The sequence below is a fragment of the Ahaetulla prasina genome, chromosome 3 (assembly GCF_028640845.1).
Source record: "Ahaetulla prasina isolate Xishuangbanna chromosome 3, ASM2864084v1, whole genome shotgun sequence".
NCBI lineage: Eukaryota > Metazoa > Chordata > Lepidosauria > Squamata > Colubridae > Ahaetulla > Ahaetulla prasina.
The window spans coordinates 81796513-81817849 of NC_080541.1; the positions used below are offsets into that span (position 1 = coordinate 81796513).

At 44.1% G+C, this 21337-nt stretch overlaps 1 protein-coding gene across 4 annotated transcripts in view; it reads right to left on the minus strand.

The window, feature by feature from the left end:
* LOC131194652 (lymphocyte antigen 86-like) overlaps positions 1–21337 on the minus strand; it is a 46842-nt gene that overhangs the window by 21707 nt on the left and 3798 nt on the right. For 3 of the 4 annotated variants that reach the window (XM_058175895.1, XM_058175892.1, XM_058175894.1), the window contains exons 2-3: positions 6945–7031; positions 5204–5332 (exon numbers count right to left, since the gene is read on the minus strand). In XM_058175895.1, coding sequence (XP_058031878.1) covers positions 5204–5332; positions 6945–7031 — 216 coding nt within the window. The remainder of the gene's footprint in view (positions 1–5203; positions 5333–6944; positions 7032–21337) is intronic. The other variant, XM_058175893.1, reaches the window with a different exon arrangement.

Genomic DNA, 21337 nt, shown 5'->3' on the forward strand with positions numbered 1-21337 from the left:
CAGGGTCAGACACAGAACTGATTATTACTCAAGTGGAAAACCATCAGGAAAGCCCAAGAATAAGAAGTTGAAAGATGTCCTGGAAGAAAATAATGCTAATTACTTCTACATTATTGATAAGAAAATAACACAGATGTTATTTGACTTTGTTATTAATCTCCAGGGAGATTATAATTTTTTATTAATATGCAGTCCTCTCCAACTTTCTAACAATGAAAATAGACCAAAGTTTATAATCTTATTTCTGATTTGGTTTTTTGTTTAAGTCCTCTGCCTCCTCTTCTTTTGTACCTTCAAATCACTTTTTAAAAAAACTTCTGGTGACTGCTTAAACAAGTCCCTGCATTTTTCTTTTTCTTTTTTTTAATTGCATTTTTTCTCTTTACATATCTCTATTACATATTTAACAGATCTATGACATTCATAAACTAGAACCAATATTCAGAACATTATATACATTCTATTTCTAAACATTCTATACTTTTATGTACATTTCCATTCCTGATTTCTATTATCTATCCATTCATACCATTTCTCCCATACTGCATAATATTCTGAGTCATCCTTTCCCTTTAACGCTAATGTGAGTTTATCCATTTCCATGCAATCAAATATTTTTTGAAAAACTAATCCCTCTGGTGGTATACTATCTTTCGTCCAATACTGCGCAAAAGCAATCCTTGCTGCTGTTAATATATGTAACATCAAATATTTTATCTTTTTTAAATATTTCGCCCTAAACATCCCCAGAAGAAACAATTCCGGTTTAAGTTCTATTTGACACTTAGTTAGATCCTGCAGCCATTTTTGTATCTTTGTCCAATATCTTTTCGCTTTGGGGCATGACCACCATGAGTGAAAGAAGGTACCTTGTCCCTATTTACATTTCCAACATTTTGGATTTAAATTTGGATACATCTTGGCCAGTCTTTCTGGTGCTAAATGCCAATGATAAAACATCTTATACTGGTTTTCCTTATAGGCCATGGATTTAGTTATTGTATAATTTTTATTCCAGATTTTTTCCCAGTCTTCTAATTCTATATTGTGTCCTATGTTTTTAGCCCAGGCGATCATTGGTTCTTTCACCACTTCCTCCGCTCTATCAAAATTTAGTAAATAATTATATATTTTGGTTATTAGTTTTCCCTCTGGACCCACTAACACTTTATCTAATTGTTATGGTTCTATGTCAAATCCATATTCTTTTGCGTCCTTTTTATATCTAGATTGTAACTGTAACATAGGCCACCAATCTATAAATATTTCCTGTTCCTTTAATTCCTGATTGTTTTTGAGTTTTCCAAGTCCTTGCATTTTTCATGACGTCATTTGCCATTGCTTTCTTCTGGGGGCTGAAAAAAAGTGATTGGCACAAGATCACCAGCTGGCTTTGTGCCTAAATTTTCAGTTATGTATTCAATTACCGTATATACTCGAGTATAAGCCGAGTTTTTCAGCACGTTTTTTGATGGTTTGATGGTTTCACTGATGGTTAAAAATTGCTATTAGCATAATATGTTTTCAGTTATGTATTCAATTATGTATTAGTATTATCCAAATGTGACATTCCTTTGGGTAACACAGAATTGCATTTGGTTTAACAGGAATATCATTTAGTAGCTAGAACTTTCACGTGCCTCTCTTAAATCAACCAATATTTTTGCTGACAGCATTTCCTTGAGAATATTTCTTTAGGATACATAACTATCTGAAATTTTCTACTAACTATTTTCTTCACTTTTCATTATTTACAGAATTTCCAGGCTATTCTTTGTTACAACCGATTCTGAATAAGGTGAGATAAAAACATAACAAAGACAGTATAACCACCACGTAACACAAATCAATAAAATCACCTATATCAAGATCCCAGAATAAAACACAGTCAGCGAAACACAAATAACAACTTCCAATAAGTGAAAAAACAAGCATTCAGAAACCAGGACTGGTTTCTTAATAGACTTTTGAAATGCCAAGAGGAAGCATTCTGGCAGCCATTATAGGAAATGGTATGCTTCTGCACATGTGCAGATCATTTTTGATGACATCTGGGTGGGTGGGCGGAGCCTCCGTCGCTGCCACTACCGGTTCGCCCGAACCAGGGCGAACTGGGAGCACTATCTGGCAGCCATTATAGAAATGGTATGCACACCTCTCCTGGTAGAAGCTAAGGGCAGTAATATCCTGGGCAATATCCTGGGAGCACTTTGTTTGCGAGTCAAGAATCCAGCTTGGGTCTGCCACTGCCAAGTCACTTATCTCAAAGAGCAGAGTTGGGGTTTTTTTATGGAAGTACAGGTCTGTTCTGTTTCCCTTCCCCCAATACTCCCAGCAAAGAGTCAGTCAGAGGCCTCCTTTTCTGATTTATTTACATATATATAAATGTCCTGGCTACGTCTACCCACGGGCCTGCCAAGTTTCTGGAGATAACAAGGAAATTACAGATAAGGCCAGAATTACTCACGAATATATTCTTCCCTCCGTTGATACAGATTGCCCGCCCAAATTCATTACTTTGTCCAAGACAAAAAACCAGGAAGTCCCGCCTCCTATTTATAGTCTCTGCAGATGTCACTGCATGACAATTATGACTTGGCTTTGTCCCAACTCTTCCGCTGCTGCGCCGATCAAGTCTCGTAACCTTGCATCACTCCAAAACTGTTCTTGGGGCGGCCAACTCGGGCTCCGACATGGAATACAGGCGTCCCACAGGCAGTGGCGCGTTGGGCAGAAGGTCCACGGGGCAATCGTAGGGCCGATGCGGGGGTAGTCGGTCCGCCTCCTTCTCGCTGAACACGTCGGCGAAGTCTGTCAGCTCAGGAGGCAAAGTGATGGCAGTGGTGGGGACATTCTGGCCGGCACAGGTGTGGCGGATGTGGTCGCCGCACTGCAGACTCGGGAAAGAGATGGCATTCCGCAACCAGGCCACCTGAGGATCATGGGTCCGAAGCCAGGCCATCCCAAGGACCAAAGGAAAATGAAGGTCCGCCGTGACATAAAACTGGATCGCCTCCTCAGGGTCCCCAGTAGCCAGGCGCAAAGGCTGGGTGGCAAATTTAATGGGGCCGGACACCAGTTCTCATCCATCAATTGTCTCTATCCGCATCGGAAGGTCCACTGGAACCACGGGGACCGCAAACTGGGTCACAAAGGCCTGGTCCATAAAGTTTGTTGTGGCCCCTGAGTCCACCAGCGCATGCACCTGGAGCCCGTCTGACTGGTTCCCCAACCATATCCGTGTGTCCAGAATCAGATGCCGAGGGGGCCCAGAGTCTACTTCCGCAACGTCCAGTGGGGGCTTAGTACGTGCCCGACCTAGGGTTTCCCCGAGGTCGGGCCTGCTCCTTCCGATTGGTCACGCTGTGATTCGGGGACGGCGTCGTGCCGCCGCTTTCTGGGGCAAGAAGCGGCGAAGTGGCGGGCTCCCACAGTACAGGCACAATCCTCCTTGGCGCCTCGGTTCCGCTCCTGGGCTGTCAGGCGAGGTCTGGCCGCTCCCAACTCCATGGGCTCTTCCATGCGGTTACAAAGCGTGGGCGACCCGGGTGCTGGTGGTGCAGGAAGTGGGGGTGCAGATGTCGCGGCGGGTCCCGGGGTGCGATGGGACGGTCGCCGTTGCAGACGGGCATCGAGGCGGAGACAAAGGGCACCAAGTTGTCGAGGTCCGCGCGCCTCCAGCGGGCCAGCTCGTCTTGCAATTCCTCTGAGAGTCCCTCCTGGAGCACGTCCACCAGCGCTGCATCATTCCAGTCAGAGTCCTGGCACAAAAAGGCAAATTGGCGATGTACTCCTGCAGGGGTTTCCCTTGACGGAGTTCCTTAAGGCGCCTGGTTGCCGTCAGCATTGACGGGTCCTCATACATGGTGCGCAGGTGCTGCCAAAACGCTGTTGGTCCGCCAGCAGGGGGCTGTCCTGGAGCAAGAGGGGCGTGGCCCATCGAGCAGCCGAGCCGGAAAGAAGGTTAATCACGAAGGCCACTTTAGCCCGGTCGTCTGGGAAATCCTCTGGCCTCATAGCCATGTAGAGCTGGCACTGTCCCAAGAAGGTCGGGAACATCTCAGGCTGCCCAGAAAACTTATCCGGCACGGTTATCGGGCACTTGCGACGAGGAGGAGGAGTGGGAGGATGGGGGGGGGCTGCAGGCACATTCCTGGCAGCAAGTTGGCCTGCCAAGTGAGCCACTTGCTGCTGGAGCTGTTGATTAGCTGCTTGTAGCTGCTGTAACTGCTGTTGTACCTGCTGCTGGTCCATCTTTGGTAGAAGATGTTTTAGTCAGGTCTTGGACAAAATGTTCTGTTTCCCTTCCCCCAATACTCCCAGCAAAGAGTCAGTCAGAGGCCTCCTTTTCTGATTTATTTACATATATATAAATGTCCTGGCTACGTCTACCCACGGGCCTGCCAAGTTTCTGGAGATAACAAGGAAATTACAGATAAGGCCAGAATTACTCACGAATATATTCTTCCCTCCGTTGATACAGATTGCCCTTCAAATTCATTACTTTGTCCAAGACAAAAACCAGGAAGTCCTGCCTCCTATTTATACTCTCTGCAGATGTCACTGCATGACAATTATGACTTGGCTTTATCCCAACGCTGCTTCTGCTGCGCACGCCGATCAAGTCTATGTAACCTTGCATCACTCCAAAACTGTTCTTGGGGCGTTGCCAAATCAGAAGGAGGCTCCATGGAATCAGGCTTTGCCGGCCCCTCCTCCTCCCTTTGAGTGGGTGCCAGGGAGGGAAAGGGCTCAAGAGAAGCAGGGCTGGCCAGGTCTTCTCCCTCACTTTCTGAATCATCCGAGTCCAGGAGTCCGGGTCCAGGAACCTGGGTCACAACAAGGTCGTTCACAACTTACGGCCACAATTGAGGCTAAAATTTCTGTTGCCAAGCAAGACAGATGTTAAATGAGTTTTACCCCATTTTATGATCTATCTTGCCGTAACAGTTGTTAAGTGAATCACCACAGTTGTTAAGTTAGTAACACGGTTGTTAAGTGAATCTGACTTCCCCATTGAGTTTGAGTGTTGGAAGATCCCAAAAGGTGATCACATGAGCCAGGACACTGTAACCGACATAAATACATGCAGTTGCCAAACATCTAAATTTTGATCATGTGAACATTGGGATGCTGCAACAGTCAGTGTGAAAAATGATCATGTCACTTTTTTTCAATGTCGTTGTATAAAGAAAAAAATTACCTCCTTTTTTCTTTCCACAGAATTGAAACTGGGGCTGATTTCGTTCACAAACTTTTTTGCTGTAAAGTGGCGCAATCTGTCCATTAATATTAAGACTGAAATCCACAGAGAGTTCATTGATGGCGTGCCCTGTAGAATAGATGTAGTATGTTTCTTATCAGGAAGTACACAAGAACACTTTGCTTAGTTCTCATAAAAGGAGAGAGAGTGATAATGCATGTGTGTGTGTGAAATGTGGTATATACAATGTGTCTCACCTATTGTGAATCCCCAAATTTAAAGCAAGTGGACATTTGAACTTACATTCAATGACTCAAGAGAAATATCTACATTGGGATGTAGTGGGAGTTTGTTTTTCATTTAACAAGTACAAAATCCATCCTCAGTAAGTTTCATGTTTGGGACAAAATTATAGTGTGGTTCAGACTGGCTTAAAAACCTATTTGATGCTTGCAAGACCAGAGTTGAACAAAACTGAAATCTGGTAAGTCAAGGTAGGAGGTATAGCTAGATTAAAAAACAACAACCAGTCTCCCTGTAGGTGGCCTTCAGAGGCAGTCATACTACCAGGAAGACTAATAGCCATTGATGCCCATGACTTCTATGAATTCAATGTGCAAGTGATGCTCTTCCTACAACTGTGTCTTTGTCATCATCATCCACAGATTGAACTCTAAAAATTAGCGGGGCTGGACTGTTTGAGGAAGGGGTTTCAGGTATATTAATGAGTGAAATAGATTACCTAAACCAACGGTCCCCAGCCTTTGTTGCTTGGCAGCTCAGTTAAGGTGAGGGGAGAGGGGATCTGGGCCACATGAGTGGCAGCTAGCACACACATGCATACATATGTGAGCCAGCCCACCACTTGTGCGAGTCAGGATGTGGGTTTGCATGTGTACACCAGTCTGCGGCCCAGTTGCAAATAGGCTATGGCCATGGCCCGGGGGTTGTGGACCCCTGCCCTAAACCTCTGTGAGTTTTAAATGTGGCAGTGTATCCTTTAAATTCTCCTAAATTAGAACTTGGGGAAAATCACAAAAAGAATATTGCTAGATCATATTTGCAGTCCTGGCTTATACAGCAATCTGTGATCTTCCAGATCAGTTAAGCTTTGAACCTCCTTATCCTACAACTTGGCCATATGGTGGAGATTTGATGGGAGTTGTCCTCCTCTGCCCTACAGAGAAGGTTGAAGTAGTTGCAAAATCACACCCATGAGGTGCCACAGGGAATCTAGGAAAATATTCACTGCTGACACTTTTCTTTCAGAAATATCCTTAATAATAAGTCATGTAACATTAATTCATCACAAATAAGGGGTGAAATGTTCCCGGTTCGGACCAGATCCGCGCAATAGTGGCTGGTGGTTCGGTGATCTGGTAGCAATGGCGGAGCGAAGCTCTGCCCACCCACCTGGGTGTCATTATTTCCTGGTTTTAACCAGGAAGTAATGGTTTTTTTACCTTCTGCGCATGTGAAGGTCTGTCCGTGCATGTGACGTGGCACATGCACTTCTGAACCGGTAAGGTAAGTAGATTTCACCCCATCACAATTCCTTTATTGAATTACTCAGTTAAGTAATCAGCAAGTGAGGATACATATACTATAATATATGGGGCAGTTATAAGCTTATTAGAAGTATATATATCTGGTTAAGATATTTCAGGGTGAGTACCAGTCTATGCCTTTCCAGAAGTAAGCTTACTTAGCAACACAATTAGCAGTGAATTTCTATACTTACTTAAAACAGTTGCTAATCGGATGGTAACATCTTTGTTGGTGACATACGTGCAACTGTCAACACTCAAAGCAACATCTTGCAGAGGATCTGCAGAGAAAAATAAGATGCAAACCAGGAGTGATTGATCTTACAGTAGTCTAGATAAGAGTTATAATAATGTAGATGATAAAACACAAGAACGATATTTCCTAAACTTGCTTTCAATTCAATCATCTTCACAGTTCCTGTGGACGTGATCTCTGAGGATCACTCTGCTTTCTGCCTGGGAGATTCAACAGGGAAGGAAATTCAAAGCCTGCGGCCCTTGTCCTTTTGACATCATAACTCGATTAAGCAACCGAGCTTCCTGAGTAGAAGCAAATGCGGAGGACCAGACTTTTCTTTGCAGCTTGCCCTGAAATGCCACTTCTGCAATGCCACTTCTGCAATGAAATTTAAACAGGAAGCACCTTACTTCTTCAGGATGTGACCGGACCACCAAAGAAGCCCTCCAACTTTCCAGCTCTTCCTCAATTTCTTTTTGGCAGACCCTCCAGGGATAGTTAGCCTTCTCAAATCTCCCTTTAAGTATCAGCCCCATAGATCAATCTCAGAAATTTCTCTGACTCCCTTACACAGAATAATTTTATACCTGTATGTTTTGTAGTTTTTTCTTCTCTGTTATTCTGTGGGGATATAGATGCTATGTTTAATTTTAGCAGACTTGTCCACAGAACAGTGACAAACTGTTCTGTGGCATTCCCCTTTGCGTGTGGACAGTGTAGGTAAATTTGCAGCACCAGCAGCCTTGTTTTCTTCAAAATGAGTGGCCTTTTTTTGTGGCTACATGGCACATAGGATGAATGGAGAGAAAGAGATCCCAAATAGAGCAGAGGTCTCCAACCTTGGCAACATTAAGACTTGTGGACTGCAACTCCCAGAATTCCTCAGCCAGCAAAGCTGGCTGAGAAATTCTGGGAGTTGAAATCCTAAATTGCCAAGGTTGGAGATCCCTGAAATAGAGGACACCAGCTCAATATCTTTACAAAATATTCATCTGATAGTTGAAAACAGACCTAGCACATATAACCTTGTGCATCAGAAGTTTTCTTTATGCCTTTAAAAATATATTTTTGTGATCTCTCACCAATGGATGCAGTAAGAACTATTTTAATAAAAATGTCTGCTTTGATTATCAAAACAAAGCCAAAGGTAACAAGGAAGCTAGTATTATAAGGAAACAGGAATAGAATCCTTTGTGCTCTCTTCTGTACCTATCAAAGTCAGTTTTGTTTTCGTTTTATCATTATATGCTAAGAGAGCATTGTTTAATATTTTTGCTTCTTTAACACTTTTGACAATTATTTTGCAATCCCACCATCACTGAGATATCATAAGTAGGTTATGAAACCATTTTCTAACACCAACCTCTTGACATCTCTTTTCTGTGCTATCAGTTCCCCTTTTTGTCCTCAGCTGGTTTTTTTAGATTAGCTGTTTGACTTTGCACAAAAATGTTTCTCCCTTTTTTCCCCCTATTCATGCCTGCAGATGGTACAGTATAGAAAAAGATTTATAAAGGGACCTGTTTGCTATAGGTGCCACTTGTAGCATTTTCAGCCTTTGCAGTCAAATCTTCAAGGGTAAATTAGTAGTATTCCTGCAAAAGGAACAGATGTGCAGCAGCTGGTATTTTGTTGGTTGGTATGTTTCTTAGATAGAGTAAAAAAGTTTTTTGGTTTTTTTTAGAAAAAGGCAAATTGTTTCCTATGTATTTGCAGTTTGTGTTTTTGTTTTTTCCCCCTCCTTCCAATGATGTTGCTGGTTTGGATAATTTGAGCCTTTGCAGGCACATGATTATGAGCTTGGCAGGTGTTGGTGGTAGCCAGTTGATATAATGATTTTATAATCTTTCTAAAATAATAGATGTTGATGGTGTTAGTCTGGGTTTTACAATATCTAACTTGTCAGCCAACCTTGTTTCACGAGTTGTCTGAATAGCAGGTTGTGGGGTGGGATAAATGAGTTGATAAAAGGAAAATGCCCTACACAGACTATAAAACTCTCTCTCCTCTTTATTGTCTCACCAGTTCCAAAAACTGGTGCAGAATAAGTTGTGCAGGAAAAATCCACAGATGTGAGGGATTGTGTGAGGTCCAGTTTACCGCTTGCTGAGTTACTCTGTTCCACCCATCCATCCATCTATCCGCAGGCTGAAAATGTACCTGAATACTTCCTGAATTCTCACAGAGTCAAAATGTTTATCTTCCTTTCCCAGGAGGAAATTATGCTGTACTTCAAGCTCTCATTTCCCCTCCATCCTTGACAGTCCTGTTGAATTTCTAGATTTCTCTCTATGCATCTTTTTTTCAGAACCACTTATTTTATAAAATCCCCCTCCCGATGTGTTCGTTCTTGAATATTTGATTTGATAATTCAGTTCAAAGGCAATTTGATTGGATTTCTAAAGTGAAGTATATTTCCAAACAGAATTAGCAAAGTGATCTGACTCAAATCAGGCATTCTGATGCTAGATTCTGTGCCTTTAGAAATACTGTCTCCAAAGCAGTTCAGATGTCTGAATCAAACTGCACTGATGATAGTTTGATTGGAAAGAATGAATTGAATTGCACCGCAAATCTAAATTGAATCAAATGTTCAAATAGGAGTTTATCTCATTTGTTTATTTGTTAGATTTATATTCTGCCTTTGCTTTAGAGATTCAAGGCTATATATACAATACTCCTCTCTCCCTCCCTCCCTCCCTCTCCCCTCTCCCCCTCTCCCTCTCTCTCTCCCTCCGTCCCTCTCTCTCTCTCTCTCTCCCTATATATATATATATATATTAGACTGGCTGGGGAACTTGCATTGTGTTGCTGCCTTGCATAGTGACAAGAAACCTATGGCTGAGTCCCCCAAAGTTCCACGAGACTTTCTCTGGTTGTTCCCAAGATAAGGTAAGCAGCCTGGAGAGATTCTGGTGTATTATTTAGGCAAGAAAACCAAAATGCACAGGTACAGTATATGTGGTACCTTGCTCAGTAGTGGTGACTGTGAGGGGATCTTGGAGTCCTAGTGGACAATCACTTAAATATGAGCCAGCAGTGTGATGCAGCTGCCAAAAAAAGCCAACACAGATTTAGGCTGCATAAACAGAGGGATAGAATCAAGATGGCCTACGTCAAGTGCCTGATCTTCGGACCTTCCGTCGTGAGCTAAAAACATACTTATTTATTCAAGCGGGACTGGCATAATAGTTTGATTTTAAATTGGGGTTTTATTAATATTTTAAATATTTTAAATTTTAATTTTAATTATCAGCCGTTTTCATAATTTTGCTATATTTTAATTCGTTTTTAACTGTACATATTCTGTATTTTATTTTTGGCTGTACACCGCCCTGAGTCCTTCGGGAGAAGGGCGGTATAAAAATTTAATAAATAAATAAATAAATAAATAAATAAATAAATAAATAAATAAATAAATAAGTTCATGTGAAGTGTTAATACACTTTATAATCCCTTGGTAAGGCCACACTTGGAATACTGCATCCAGTTTTGGTTGCCATGATGTAAAAAAGATGTTGAGAGCCTAAAAAAAGTGCAGAGAAGAGCAACAAAGGTGATTAGAGAACTGGAGGATAAAAACATATAAAGAACGGTTGCTGGAACTGGATATATCTAGTCTTATGAAAAGAAGGACTAGGGGTGACATGATAGCTGTGTACTGATATCTCAGGGGTTGCCACAAAGAAACTATTTTCCAAAGCACCTGAGGGTAGAACAAAAAGCAATGGGTGGAAACTAATCAAGGAGAGAAGCAACTTAGAACTAAAGAGAAATTTCCTGACAGAACAATTAATCAGAGGAACAACTTGCCTCCAGAAATTGTAAATGCTCGAACACTGGAAGTTTTTATGAAGAGATTAGATAACCATTTGTCTGAAGTGGTGTAGAGTTTCCTGCCTAAGCAGGGGGTTGAACTAAAAGACCTCCAAGGTCCCTTCCAACTCTGTTATTCTATTCTATTCTATTCTATTCTATTCTATTCTATTCTATTCTATTCTATTCTATTCTATTCTATTCTATTCTGTGGCTCTCAACTTTTTGGGCACCAGGGACTGTTTCCGTGAGGAGGGGTTTTTCTGCGGACTGGAAGGGGCGTGGTTTCTCCTGCATCCCACAGATTGGGCTTGGAGTTTTTCTGTTTTCATGCTTTTAAATTTCCCTGAGAATCTCTGTCTTTGACATTATTACTATACTTTGATCAATGGTGAAATCCTGCCGGTTCGGACCGGTTCTGCTGAACTGGTAGTGATGGTGGCCTGCGGTTCAGACAACCGGTAGCGACAGCAGCATGAGGTTCTGCCCAGTCATTGTTACTTCTGGTTTTAACCAGAAAGTAACCTCTTTTTTACCCTTCGCGCATGGGGCGCCTACACTTCCGAACCAGTGGGGAAGGAATGTAGATTTCACCCCTGACCTTGATATTCCTCTCCTTAGTCATCCTCACTTGTAAAGCTAGAATGTGTTAGTCTTTGTGCACTAAGAAATTGTAAATTCTTCCTTTACATTCTGTTTTACTTGAACAGGTAAGTTTTTCCAAGTAGTGGATATTCCAATGAATATCTGATGTTTCTATGATAACAACACAATAGGCCCCAACCATCGTATTGAAATCACAAATGAAATATTTCATTTTCCTTTCCCCCTTCTCGCTCATTCCCATGCTATTCCAGGTTTAATATTTTTGGACAGTTAGTTGATAATTTTCTAACAAATTATTGATTTAAATGATTTGTGGGAAAACAAGCTCGAGTAGATTAATGGCATATGTTCCCAGACATTGATCTGGTTGAGTACACATAGTTTGGTGGGGGGGGGGTGCCCCATTACTCTGCAGAATGCATCAATGCTTTTGGCCGTTCCTTATTCCACTCCTGGGAATAGTTAAATAATGGGAAAGCGGTGGATTATTTTAGCTACTGTTTTTCCAGGTTCTTGCTATAATAGAGCAGAATTGAAAATGAAACACAATAGACTAATTCTTTGCATTTCCATAGTGCTTTCTGCCTCCAAAGACCTAAATAAGATACCCTTTTATTAATTCTATTCACAGTCCTGGTGTGGAAATGACTATAAACAATATTTTTTTAAAAATTCACAGCTAAAATGTTTTCTCACCACTGGTATGCCAGTTAGGGAAATAAATTACCTCCAGTGTTCCCTAAATTTATCATAGTGATATCTCATATTGTAATGTATTTTGAACTTTGAGAGGGAATTTTGGGCGGGAAAATTGCACGTTGCTGATTGGTTGAAGCCTCAACCAAAAGAGTATTTAAAGAGGGGTTTTTGCCAGTTGTCCTTGCTGGGATCACAGTAAACTAAAGAGCTGTTGTCACTCACTGGTCTCCTGCCTCTTCATTGCCCGAATTTAACATTGGTGACGAAGGTGGGATGTTGAGGCAGTGAGATCGGTAAAGAGCTGAAGAAACCAGGAATTCGCGAACCCAGCCAGTTCTCAAAGGTGGAAAATAGCGATGTCCAGCTACACGCCGGCAGCGCCATTTGACCCAGCAAAGGAGAAATGGGGGTCGTACATGGCTCGCTTCGAGTGTTTCCTCGAAGCAAACGAACTACAGAGAGTCTCGGATAATCGGAAGCGAGCGTACTTCCTGAGCCACTGCGGTCCAGAGGTCTTCGATACGGCGGAGTCACTCTCAGAGCCAACGCCGGTACAATCGGTACCGTGGCAAACACTACAAACAACACTTCGAGTGCACTACGCACCGGTACCCTCAAAGTTCGTCCAACGGTTCGAGTTGAGGCAACGGGTACAGCGAGAGGGCGAATCGATAAGCGTGTACATGGCCACATTGAGGAAAGCCGCAAACCACTGTGAGTACAGAGATTTGGAGGATTCCTTACTCGAACAACTCATTTGTGGGGTCAGGGACATCAGACTACAAAGGCGGCTGCTGTCTAAAAACAACCTGACTTTGGCGATAGCCCTGGACGAAGCCAGAGCTCACGAGATGTCTACCAAGGCGGCGGAGACCTTGCAAAAGCCAAACGCGCAGGGTGCCGGGACAAAGACTACACCGGTCCACAGCGAGGAAGTCCAGGCCGAATCGGAAGGTGAGGAAGAGGAAGAGGTGTTCCACACCGGGAGGCTGGAGAGAGGTGACCGGGATGAATGTGTGAGTTGTGGAGGCCAATAACAACAGCAAAACTGCAGATTCAAGGACGCGGTTGTGAAAAAAAAGGACACATAGCTCGGGCCTGCCGAGCCCCCCAACCTTCCCGCCAAAAATTCAAACTGACCAATCAGAGCTGGAGCAGGCGGCCCGGGATTGGTCCATTTAAAAGGGGCGCGAAGTTAAACCAGACCACTGTGAGAGTGGGCCACGCATCGACACGACTAGAGAAGAAAATATTTACCCAAGTCTACATTGAAGGGGTGCAGTGCCAAATGGAAGTAGACACTGGGTCGTCAATCACAATTATGTCCTGGGACACCATCGTGAGAGACTTGCCAGCCATCGCAAAACGTCAGCTACAAACCCAGAAGCTGAGAGTGCAAGACTACCAAGGGAATCGGATCCCTGTTCGAGGAGTCACATCCGTCCAAGTCAAATATGGACAATTCAAAAAGACTCTGCCAATCACCATAGTAAACGGAACTCTACCGAGTTTGCTAGGGCTGGACTGGTTCCGAGCTTTGGGCATGGGAGTGACCGGGGTCCACAGGAACGACATCATCCTCAAAGACGAACTACTGAAGGAGTTCGAGGACGTTTTCAAGGATTGCCTGGGCAAGTACGTGGGGACCCCTATTTCTTTCAACCTTGACCCCCAAGTCGCCCCCATCCGGTTAAAGGCTAGGAGGGTCCCATTCGCCCTAAAGCCCAAAATTGACCGAGAATTAGACAAGCTAGTAAGCCAGGGAATACTAGTCCCCGTCGATCATGCAAAATGGGAGACACCCATAGTAACCCCAGTCAAACCGGACGGATCGGTCCGGATTTGTGCTGACTACAAAGCAACGCTTAACAAAGCATTGCAGAAAAGTGCATACCCCGTTCCAGTGGTGCAACATTTGCTGCACTCATTAGGGCAAGGGCAGGTCTTGGCCAAACTCGATTTGGCCCAAGCCTACCAGCAGCTACCAGTAGATAGCAGCACAGCTGAGGCGCAGACAATTGTCACGCACCGCGGGGCTTTCAAATGTACGCAACTTCAGTTCGGAGTTAGCGTGGCCCCAGGGCTCTTCCAGAACCTAATGGAGCGATTATTACAGGGTCTACCAGGAGTGGTACCATACTTCGACGATGTATTGGTATTAGCTGAAAACTTAGAGGAACTCGGGGTAAAACTAAGGAAGGTATTGGGCATTTTTAGGTCTGCTGGGCTTAAAGTTAAGCTCAACAAATGCCACATTGGGGTGAAATCTGTAGAATTCCTAGGATACCGAATAGACAGGGAAGGGATCCACCCCACGGAGAGCAAGGTACGGGCCATTAGAAAGGCCCCAGCCCCCAAAAATAAAACAGAATTACAGGCATTCTTGGGGCTTGTTAATTTCTATGCGGTATTCTTAAAGAATAAAGCAACAGTAGCCGAACCGCTACATAAGTTGCTAGCAAAGAAAGCTGTGTGGTCCTGGGGCAGAGAAGAGGCTAGGGCATTTGAGGGGGTAAAAAACCTTTTGTCCAGCGATAGCCTCCTCATCCAGTACAATGGCACGTTGCCACTAGTACTAGTTTGCGATGCTTCACCATATGGGGTGGGGGCTGTGCTCAGCCATAGGTTACCGAATGGAACAGAAGCCCCTATAGCGTATTATTCCCGGACAATGTCCTCTGCGGAAAGGAACTACAGCCAGCTAGATAGGGAGGCATTGGCCATAGTCTCCGGGGTTAAGAAATTCCACGAATACTTGTTTGGGCGAGATTTCGAGATATTCACGGACCACAGACCCCTTCTAGGACTCTTAGCGGGTGACCGCCCAACACCCGTGGCACTTTCTCCCAGGCTGACCCGATGGACTATTTTCCTAGCGGCATACTCCTACAAATTGCTCCACCGCCCAGGAAAAGACTTAGGGCATGCGGACGCTCTGAGCAGATGCCCTTTACCAGAGACAATTGAAGACCCAACCCCGGGGACACCCGTCTTGCTAATTGACTCTTTGGACTCTGGCCCAGTCACATCCAAGCAAGTGACTAGGGCATCTTACAGGGACATTACAATACGGACTGTAATCGGTTGGGTGCAAAGGGGTTGGCCTGCTGCGCCGGGCGAGCGTTTCAAAGACTTTGCGAAAAAACGATCAGAATTGTCGGTTCAAGGGGGGTGTCTGTTATGGGGGGATAGGGTGGTTATCCCAGAAAAATTGCGCGAAAATGTGTTGGAACTGTTGCATGTGGGCCACCCAGGGATTGTGAGGATGAAGAGTTTAGCGAGGAGTTATGTATGGTGGCCCCTAATGGATAAGGACATCAGCGACAGGGTAGGGAAATGCCAATCCTGCCAAGAGTCGAGGTCGCTACCCCCTACAGCCCCAGTTAGAGAGTGGGAGAAACCCCAGGGGCCATGGTCCAGGATTCACATAGATTTTGCGGGGCCGTTCCATGGGCAGACCTTTTTAATTGTAGTAGATGCCTACTCAAAATGGTTAGAAATCATCCTCATGAAAAGCACAACGGCCGAAGCAGTAATCACAGTCCTAAGGCATCTATTCGTAACACACGGCCTGCCCGACACCCTAGTCTCTGACAACGGCCCGCAATTCACGGCAAACCAGTTTGAGGGGTATTTAGCGGGAGAGGGCATCAGACATGTCCTCTCGGCGCCTTTCCACCCGGCGACGAACGGACTTGCAGAATGTTTCGTTCGGAGCACCAAGGAAGCGCTATCTAGGATAAGTCCAGGTGACTGGCAAACAAAAATAGACACTTTCCTGGCCGTCCAACATAGGACCCCTTGTGTAACAACTGGCGCAGCCAGCGGAACTCTAATTGGACAGGAAACTCAGGTGCCCAAAAGACAGTCTAAACGCAACTTCTCCCCCATGAGGGTACAAGGGAATTCATGGTAAAACCAGGCAAATTACAGACGGTGACCCAGTATGGGCACACAACTATAGCGAGGGCCCAACATGGTTAAAGGGGGAAATTCTGGGCATAACCGGACCCAAATCATACGTAGTAGACATGGAGGACGGCCGGGTATGGAAACGCCACATAGACCAGTTAAGAAAATGTATACCAAACAAACTAGAAACCAAACAACCAGGCCCTGACTACCAATTGTTTGAATCTGCAGCTGACTCAAACCCGAGGCGGGAGGACTTATCTGATTCGATGAAGTCCAGCGGCGCCAACCGGTTCCTCCTGAAGGCAACAGGGCGACTCAGCCAATAATCGAGGGCCGGACGGCCTAGAGGAGGAGCTGGGAGGAACAAACAGTCCCTCCGACCAGCTCGACTCTCTCCCAGAGAATGAACTGCGCAGGTCAGAAAGAGTTAGGAGACTCCCTGTCTACCTGCGTGACTACGTAGAGAAATAGCATGCAAATATTATGTAAATAGAGGTACAAAGCGTTCTGGGTGGGAAGGAGTGTAATGTATTTTGAACTTTGAGAGGGAATTTTGGGCGGGAAAATTGCACGTTGCTGATTGGTTGAAGCCTCAACCAAAAGAGTATTTAAAGAGGGGTTTTTGCTGGTTGTCCTTGCTGGGATCACAATAAACTAAAGAGCTGTTGTCACTCACTGGTCTCCTGCCTCTTCATTGCCCGAACTCAACACATATCTTATACTTTTAAAATTTAGAACTGGAAGCACATTTCATTTGCTGAAGACAAGAGTCCTTTCAATGGACAGGGTGAAATAATGGAATTAGTTTTAAGTTATTTAAGTTCTAGCTGATCTAGGCCCCTTAAACCAGACTGCTTCCTTCTTGAACCTTTTTATCCCAATAACTACTCTGTAACACCTCATGGAAGTACCAATGAAGTGGAAAGAATAAAGACGAGAGGAAAAAAGCCTACTTTTTCTGAAAAGACAGTATATATACTTACAGGAAATTGTTCTATTTATTGGTTACAGTAAATTTTAAATCCTAAAATGCCAATACTACTGTTGAAAATAACACTGCAACTAAAAAAAAAAACAAGTGAGAAACCCATAGGGATTGCTTGCTATAATACAGGCAGCTTTGCTCAAAATCAAAGCCAGAAAAAAGATACTCAGATAACAAGAAGCCAGCAAACTTTAATGCAAAACTATTTTATATTTAAATTAAATTAAATTAAATTAAATTAAATTGGCTCCTGAGACCAAAACTCTCAAGTGTTGCTCCAATTCTGGATATCAATAAATGAATAAAATAAGCTCTCCTGAGATATTACTTCCTGGCAGCTCTGACTTCTGTTGCTGTTCTTCTCCCTTTGTATTCCAACTTAAAAAGGCATTATTTCTCATTCTGGTTAGTTTAACATGCAACAGTTACTTGTGTACTTGTGTACACTGGTTGAGAACAGTAGAAGGCAGTATCCGATCACCAATGCTTTGACTTTCTAAATGGAAAGGAGAAGGCACATACAATTTTGTCTTTTGCCTCAAGGATCAAGTGGTGTGGGCAGGGTATCCATGGGTAGAGAGACCCAGGGGTGACCTTGGAGAACCTATGCAGAGATGGTTAGAACAACATGTACAAAAACATGCTTAAGTCTGGGAAACAAAACATTAGGAAGAAACTCAGTCTGTTTCTGCCCAAATTCTTTGTGATATAAGGAAAAACACAGTTTAGGCTTTTGAGATTCTGTTCCTAGAATGTCTATCTATAAATATAATTCTTAAATTAGCAGACTTGGTTTCCTGGTCAAGACTACCTCAAAGTATTGACATCAGAAAAAGATGGGAAAAAAATGTCTAGATGGTGGCCGTAACTTCATGATTGAAGCCCCGGCTTCTTTTTATGTTCATTGCATGCAGCTTTGACTGTGTGGCTCTGGCTGCCATCTTTATTTTTTTTTAAATCTCCTTTTCTCCCTCAAAGAACTTTTGAAAAACAGAATTCAACTGAGAAATCATGCTTGGATTACAGTTCTATAAGATGAACTGTGACTTAAGATGAAATGTGACTTTAAAATTTTTGCTTATCTTTGATTTGCAAAATAAGAACAGAATTCTTAGGTTAGACATAATTTTTTTCTGTCTGCAGTTGTTAACTGTTATATAACTTTTAATAATGTTCTGAATTTATAAACGGATATGTTATTTTAATATACATATTGCCTTTTTTATTTAATCTTGCAATGCTTATAAATCTCATTTTTCTTTGTTTTTCTTCTTTTTAAAAAATCTTTTTAAAGATCTTTTAAAATTAAAAGAATAATCATAAGAAAGGAGACTTGTAACTTTATAAGCAGATTTAGGGAAACCTTGCTTATGTACATATGATGGCAAGATATTAGCAAATTGAATTCTCTTCTCTGACTCTGTTAAATTGCTCTCTATAGGCATGCCCCATCTTTTGGCTTGCCTGGGATGCATTGAGTAAAGAGGAATTGTCTGGCCCACATATATAATATATAATATAATTAATGTATATTTATATATAAATAATATTAAAAGTTTACAATCTTGTGGGGGCCACATTAATAGCTGTCCAAGGCCGCATTGGCCCATGGGCCACTGGTTGGACACACCTTTTCTATACTGTCACAAGAGCAGGACTTTGGAGGCAAACTCTCCACTTAGTCATGTGAGTCGGGATGTTCTTGCTTGTAGTTCACTCATGATGGTAATCCTTTATTTAGCCACGATTGCCCCAGATTGCCCCATTGTGACAGTTACTGTAATTAAACAGACTTGTCTATGAGCTAGTGTACCAAATGCAAAAATCTTTTTTCATTTATTTATTTATTTATTTATTTATTTATTTATTTATTTATTTAGATTTTTATACCGCCCTTCTCCCGAAGGACTCAGGGCGGTGTACAGCCAAATTATAAAAACAACACAATGTACAATTAAAACAAAAACTTAAAACAAGCATATTCCATAAAAGGCCGAAATTTAAAACAATCAAATTTAAAATCCTTAAAATTCATAAATAATAACCCCAATTAAAATTATTTATGATTAAAAATTTAAGCCAGTCCCGCTTGAATAAACAAATGCGTTTTCAGCTCACGGAGAAAGGTCCGAAGGTCGGGTAATTGGCGCAAACCAGCGGGAAGTTCGTTCCAAAGGGTAGGAGCTCCTACAGAGAAGGCCGGCATCCACAGCCACTCCGTCTTGGAGGGATTGAGCTTGAGCCTGTTTCTCCCCATCCAGACCCGTACAGCCTCCAGGCACCGGGACAGCACTTCGACAGCTTCGTTGGGGTGGTCCGGGGTGGAAAAGTACAGCTGCGTGTCATCAGCGTACAGATGGTAACTCACCCCGAAACCACTGATGACCTCACCCAGTGGCTTCATGTAGATGTTGAACAGGAGGGGCGAGAGAATCGACCCCTGAGGCACCCCACAAGTAAGGCGCCTCACGGTCGATCTCTGCCCCCCTGTCAACACCGTCTGCATCCGGTCAGAGAGATAGGAGGAGAACCACTGATAGACGGTGCCTCCCACTCCCAAACTCTCCAACCGGTGCAGCAAGATACCATGGTCGATGGTATCAAAAGCCGCGGAGAGATCTAAACAGGACCAGGACAGAGGAACAACCCCTATCCCTGGCCCTCCAGAGGTCATCCACCAACGTGACCAAAGCTGTCTCCGTACTATGTCCGGACCGGAAGCCGGACTGGAACGGGTCTAGATAGACAGCTTCATCCAGGTACCGGGGGAGCTGCCATGCAACCACACTCTCTACAACCTTTGCCACAAAGCGAAGGTTGGAGACTGGACGATAATTTCCTAAAATAGCCGGGTCCAGGGAAGGCTTCTTGAGGAGGGGTCTCACCACCGCCTCTTTCAAGGCGGCGGAGAAAACCCCTTCCAACAATGAAGCATTTATAATTCCCTGGAGCCAGCCTCGTGTCACCTCCTGTGTGGCCAGCACCAACCAGGAGGGACACGGGTCCAGTAAACGTGGTTGCATGTAGCCTCCCCAGTAACCTGTCCACGTCCTCGAGAGCCACAGAATCAAACTCATCCCAAATAACCTCAACAAGACGCGTCTCCGTCATCTCACTTGGATCATCGCAATTTTGGTCTAAACTATCCCGAAGCTGAACGATTTTATCGTATAGATAACCGTTAAACTCCTCAGCACATCCCTGCAAGGGGTCATCCCGCCCCTCCTGATGAAGGAGAGAGCGGATCACCCGAAACAGGGCGGCCGGGTGGTTATCTGCCGACGCAATGAGGGTGGAAACGTAAGAACGTTTCGCCTCCCTCAGTGCCACTAGGTAGGTCTTAGAAAAAGACCTAATTAGTGTCCGATCAGCCTCGGAACGGCTAGACCTCCAGGTACTCTCTAGGCGTCTTCTCCGGCATTTTATCTCTCTCAGCTCCTCAGAAAACCAAGGAGCCAATTGAGATCTATGCCGGGTCAGAGGCCGCAAAGGCACGACACGGTCCAAAGCCCCAGCCGCGGCCTTTTCCCAGGCCGCTACTAGTTCTTCAGCCGTGCCGTGGGCAAGATCCTCAGGGAATGGCCCAAGCTGCATCAGGAACCTCTCAGGGTCCATCAGGCGCCTGGGACGGAACCAATGCATTGGTTCCGTCTCCCTGCGGTGGTGAGCGGCGGTCCGAAAGTCTAAGCGAAGGAGAAAATGATCTGACCATGACACAGGTTCCTTTGCTAAATCTCCTAATTCCAGATCATTAAAACACTGTCCAGAGATATAAATCAAGTCCAGTGTGCCACCCCCAATGTGTGTAGGGCCATCAGTTACTTGAATCAGGTCCAAGGCTGTCATGGAAGCCTGGAACTCCTGAACCACCGTTGATGACAAGCCGGCCGATGGCAAGTTGAAATCCCCCATAACCAAAAGTCTGGGAATCTCAACCGCCACTCCAGCAAGCACCTCCAGCAGCTCAGGTAGGGCTGTAGTCACGCAGCGGTTTCGGATTCCACGTTCCGAGTTCCGAGTTCCGAATTCCGAGTTCTGCATTCTGTCTTCCGAGTTCCAGATTCCAGATTCCGAGTTCCGCATTCCGCACTCCGAGTTCTGAGTCCCACATTCCATGTTCCGCATTCCGAGTTCCGAATTCTGCGTTCCGCATTCTGAGTTCCGCATTCCGAATTCCGAGTTCCAAATTCCGAGTTCCGCACTCCAAGTTCCGGACAACGATGTTCCGAGTTTCGCATTCCGAGATCCGCATTCCGAGTTCCGAGTTCCGCATTCCTCATTCCATGTTCCGCATTCTGAGTTCCGAGATCCGCATTCCGAGTTCGGTT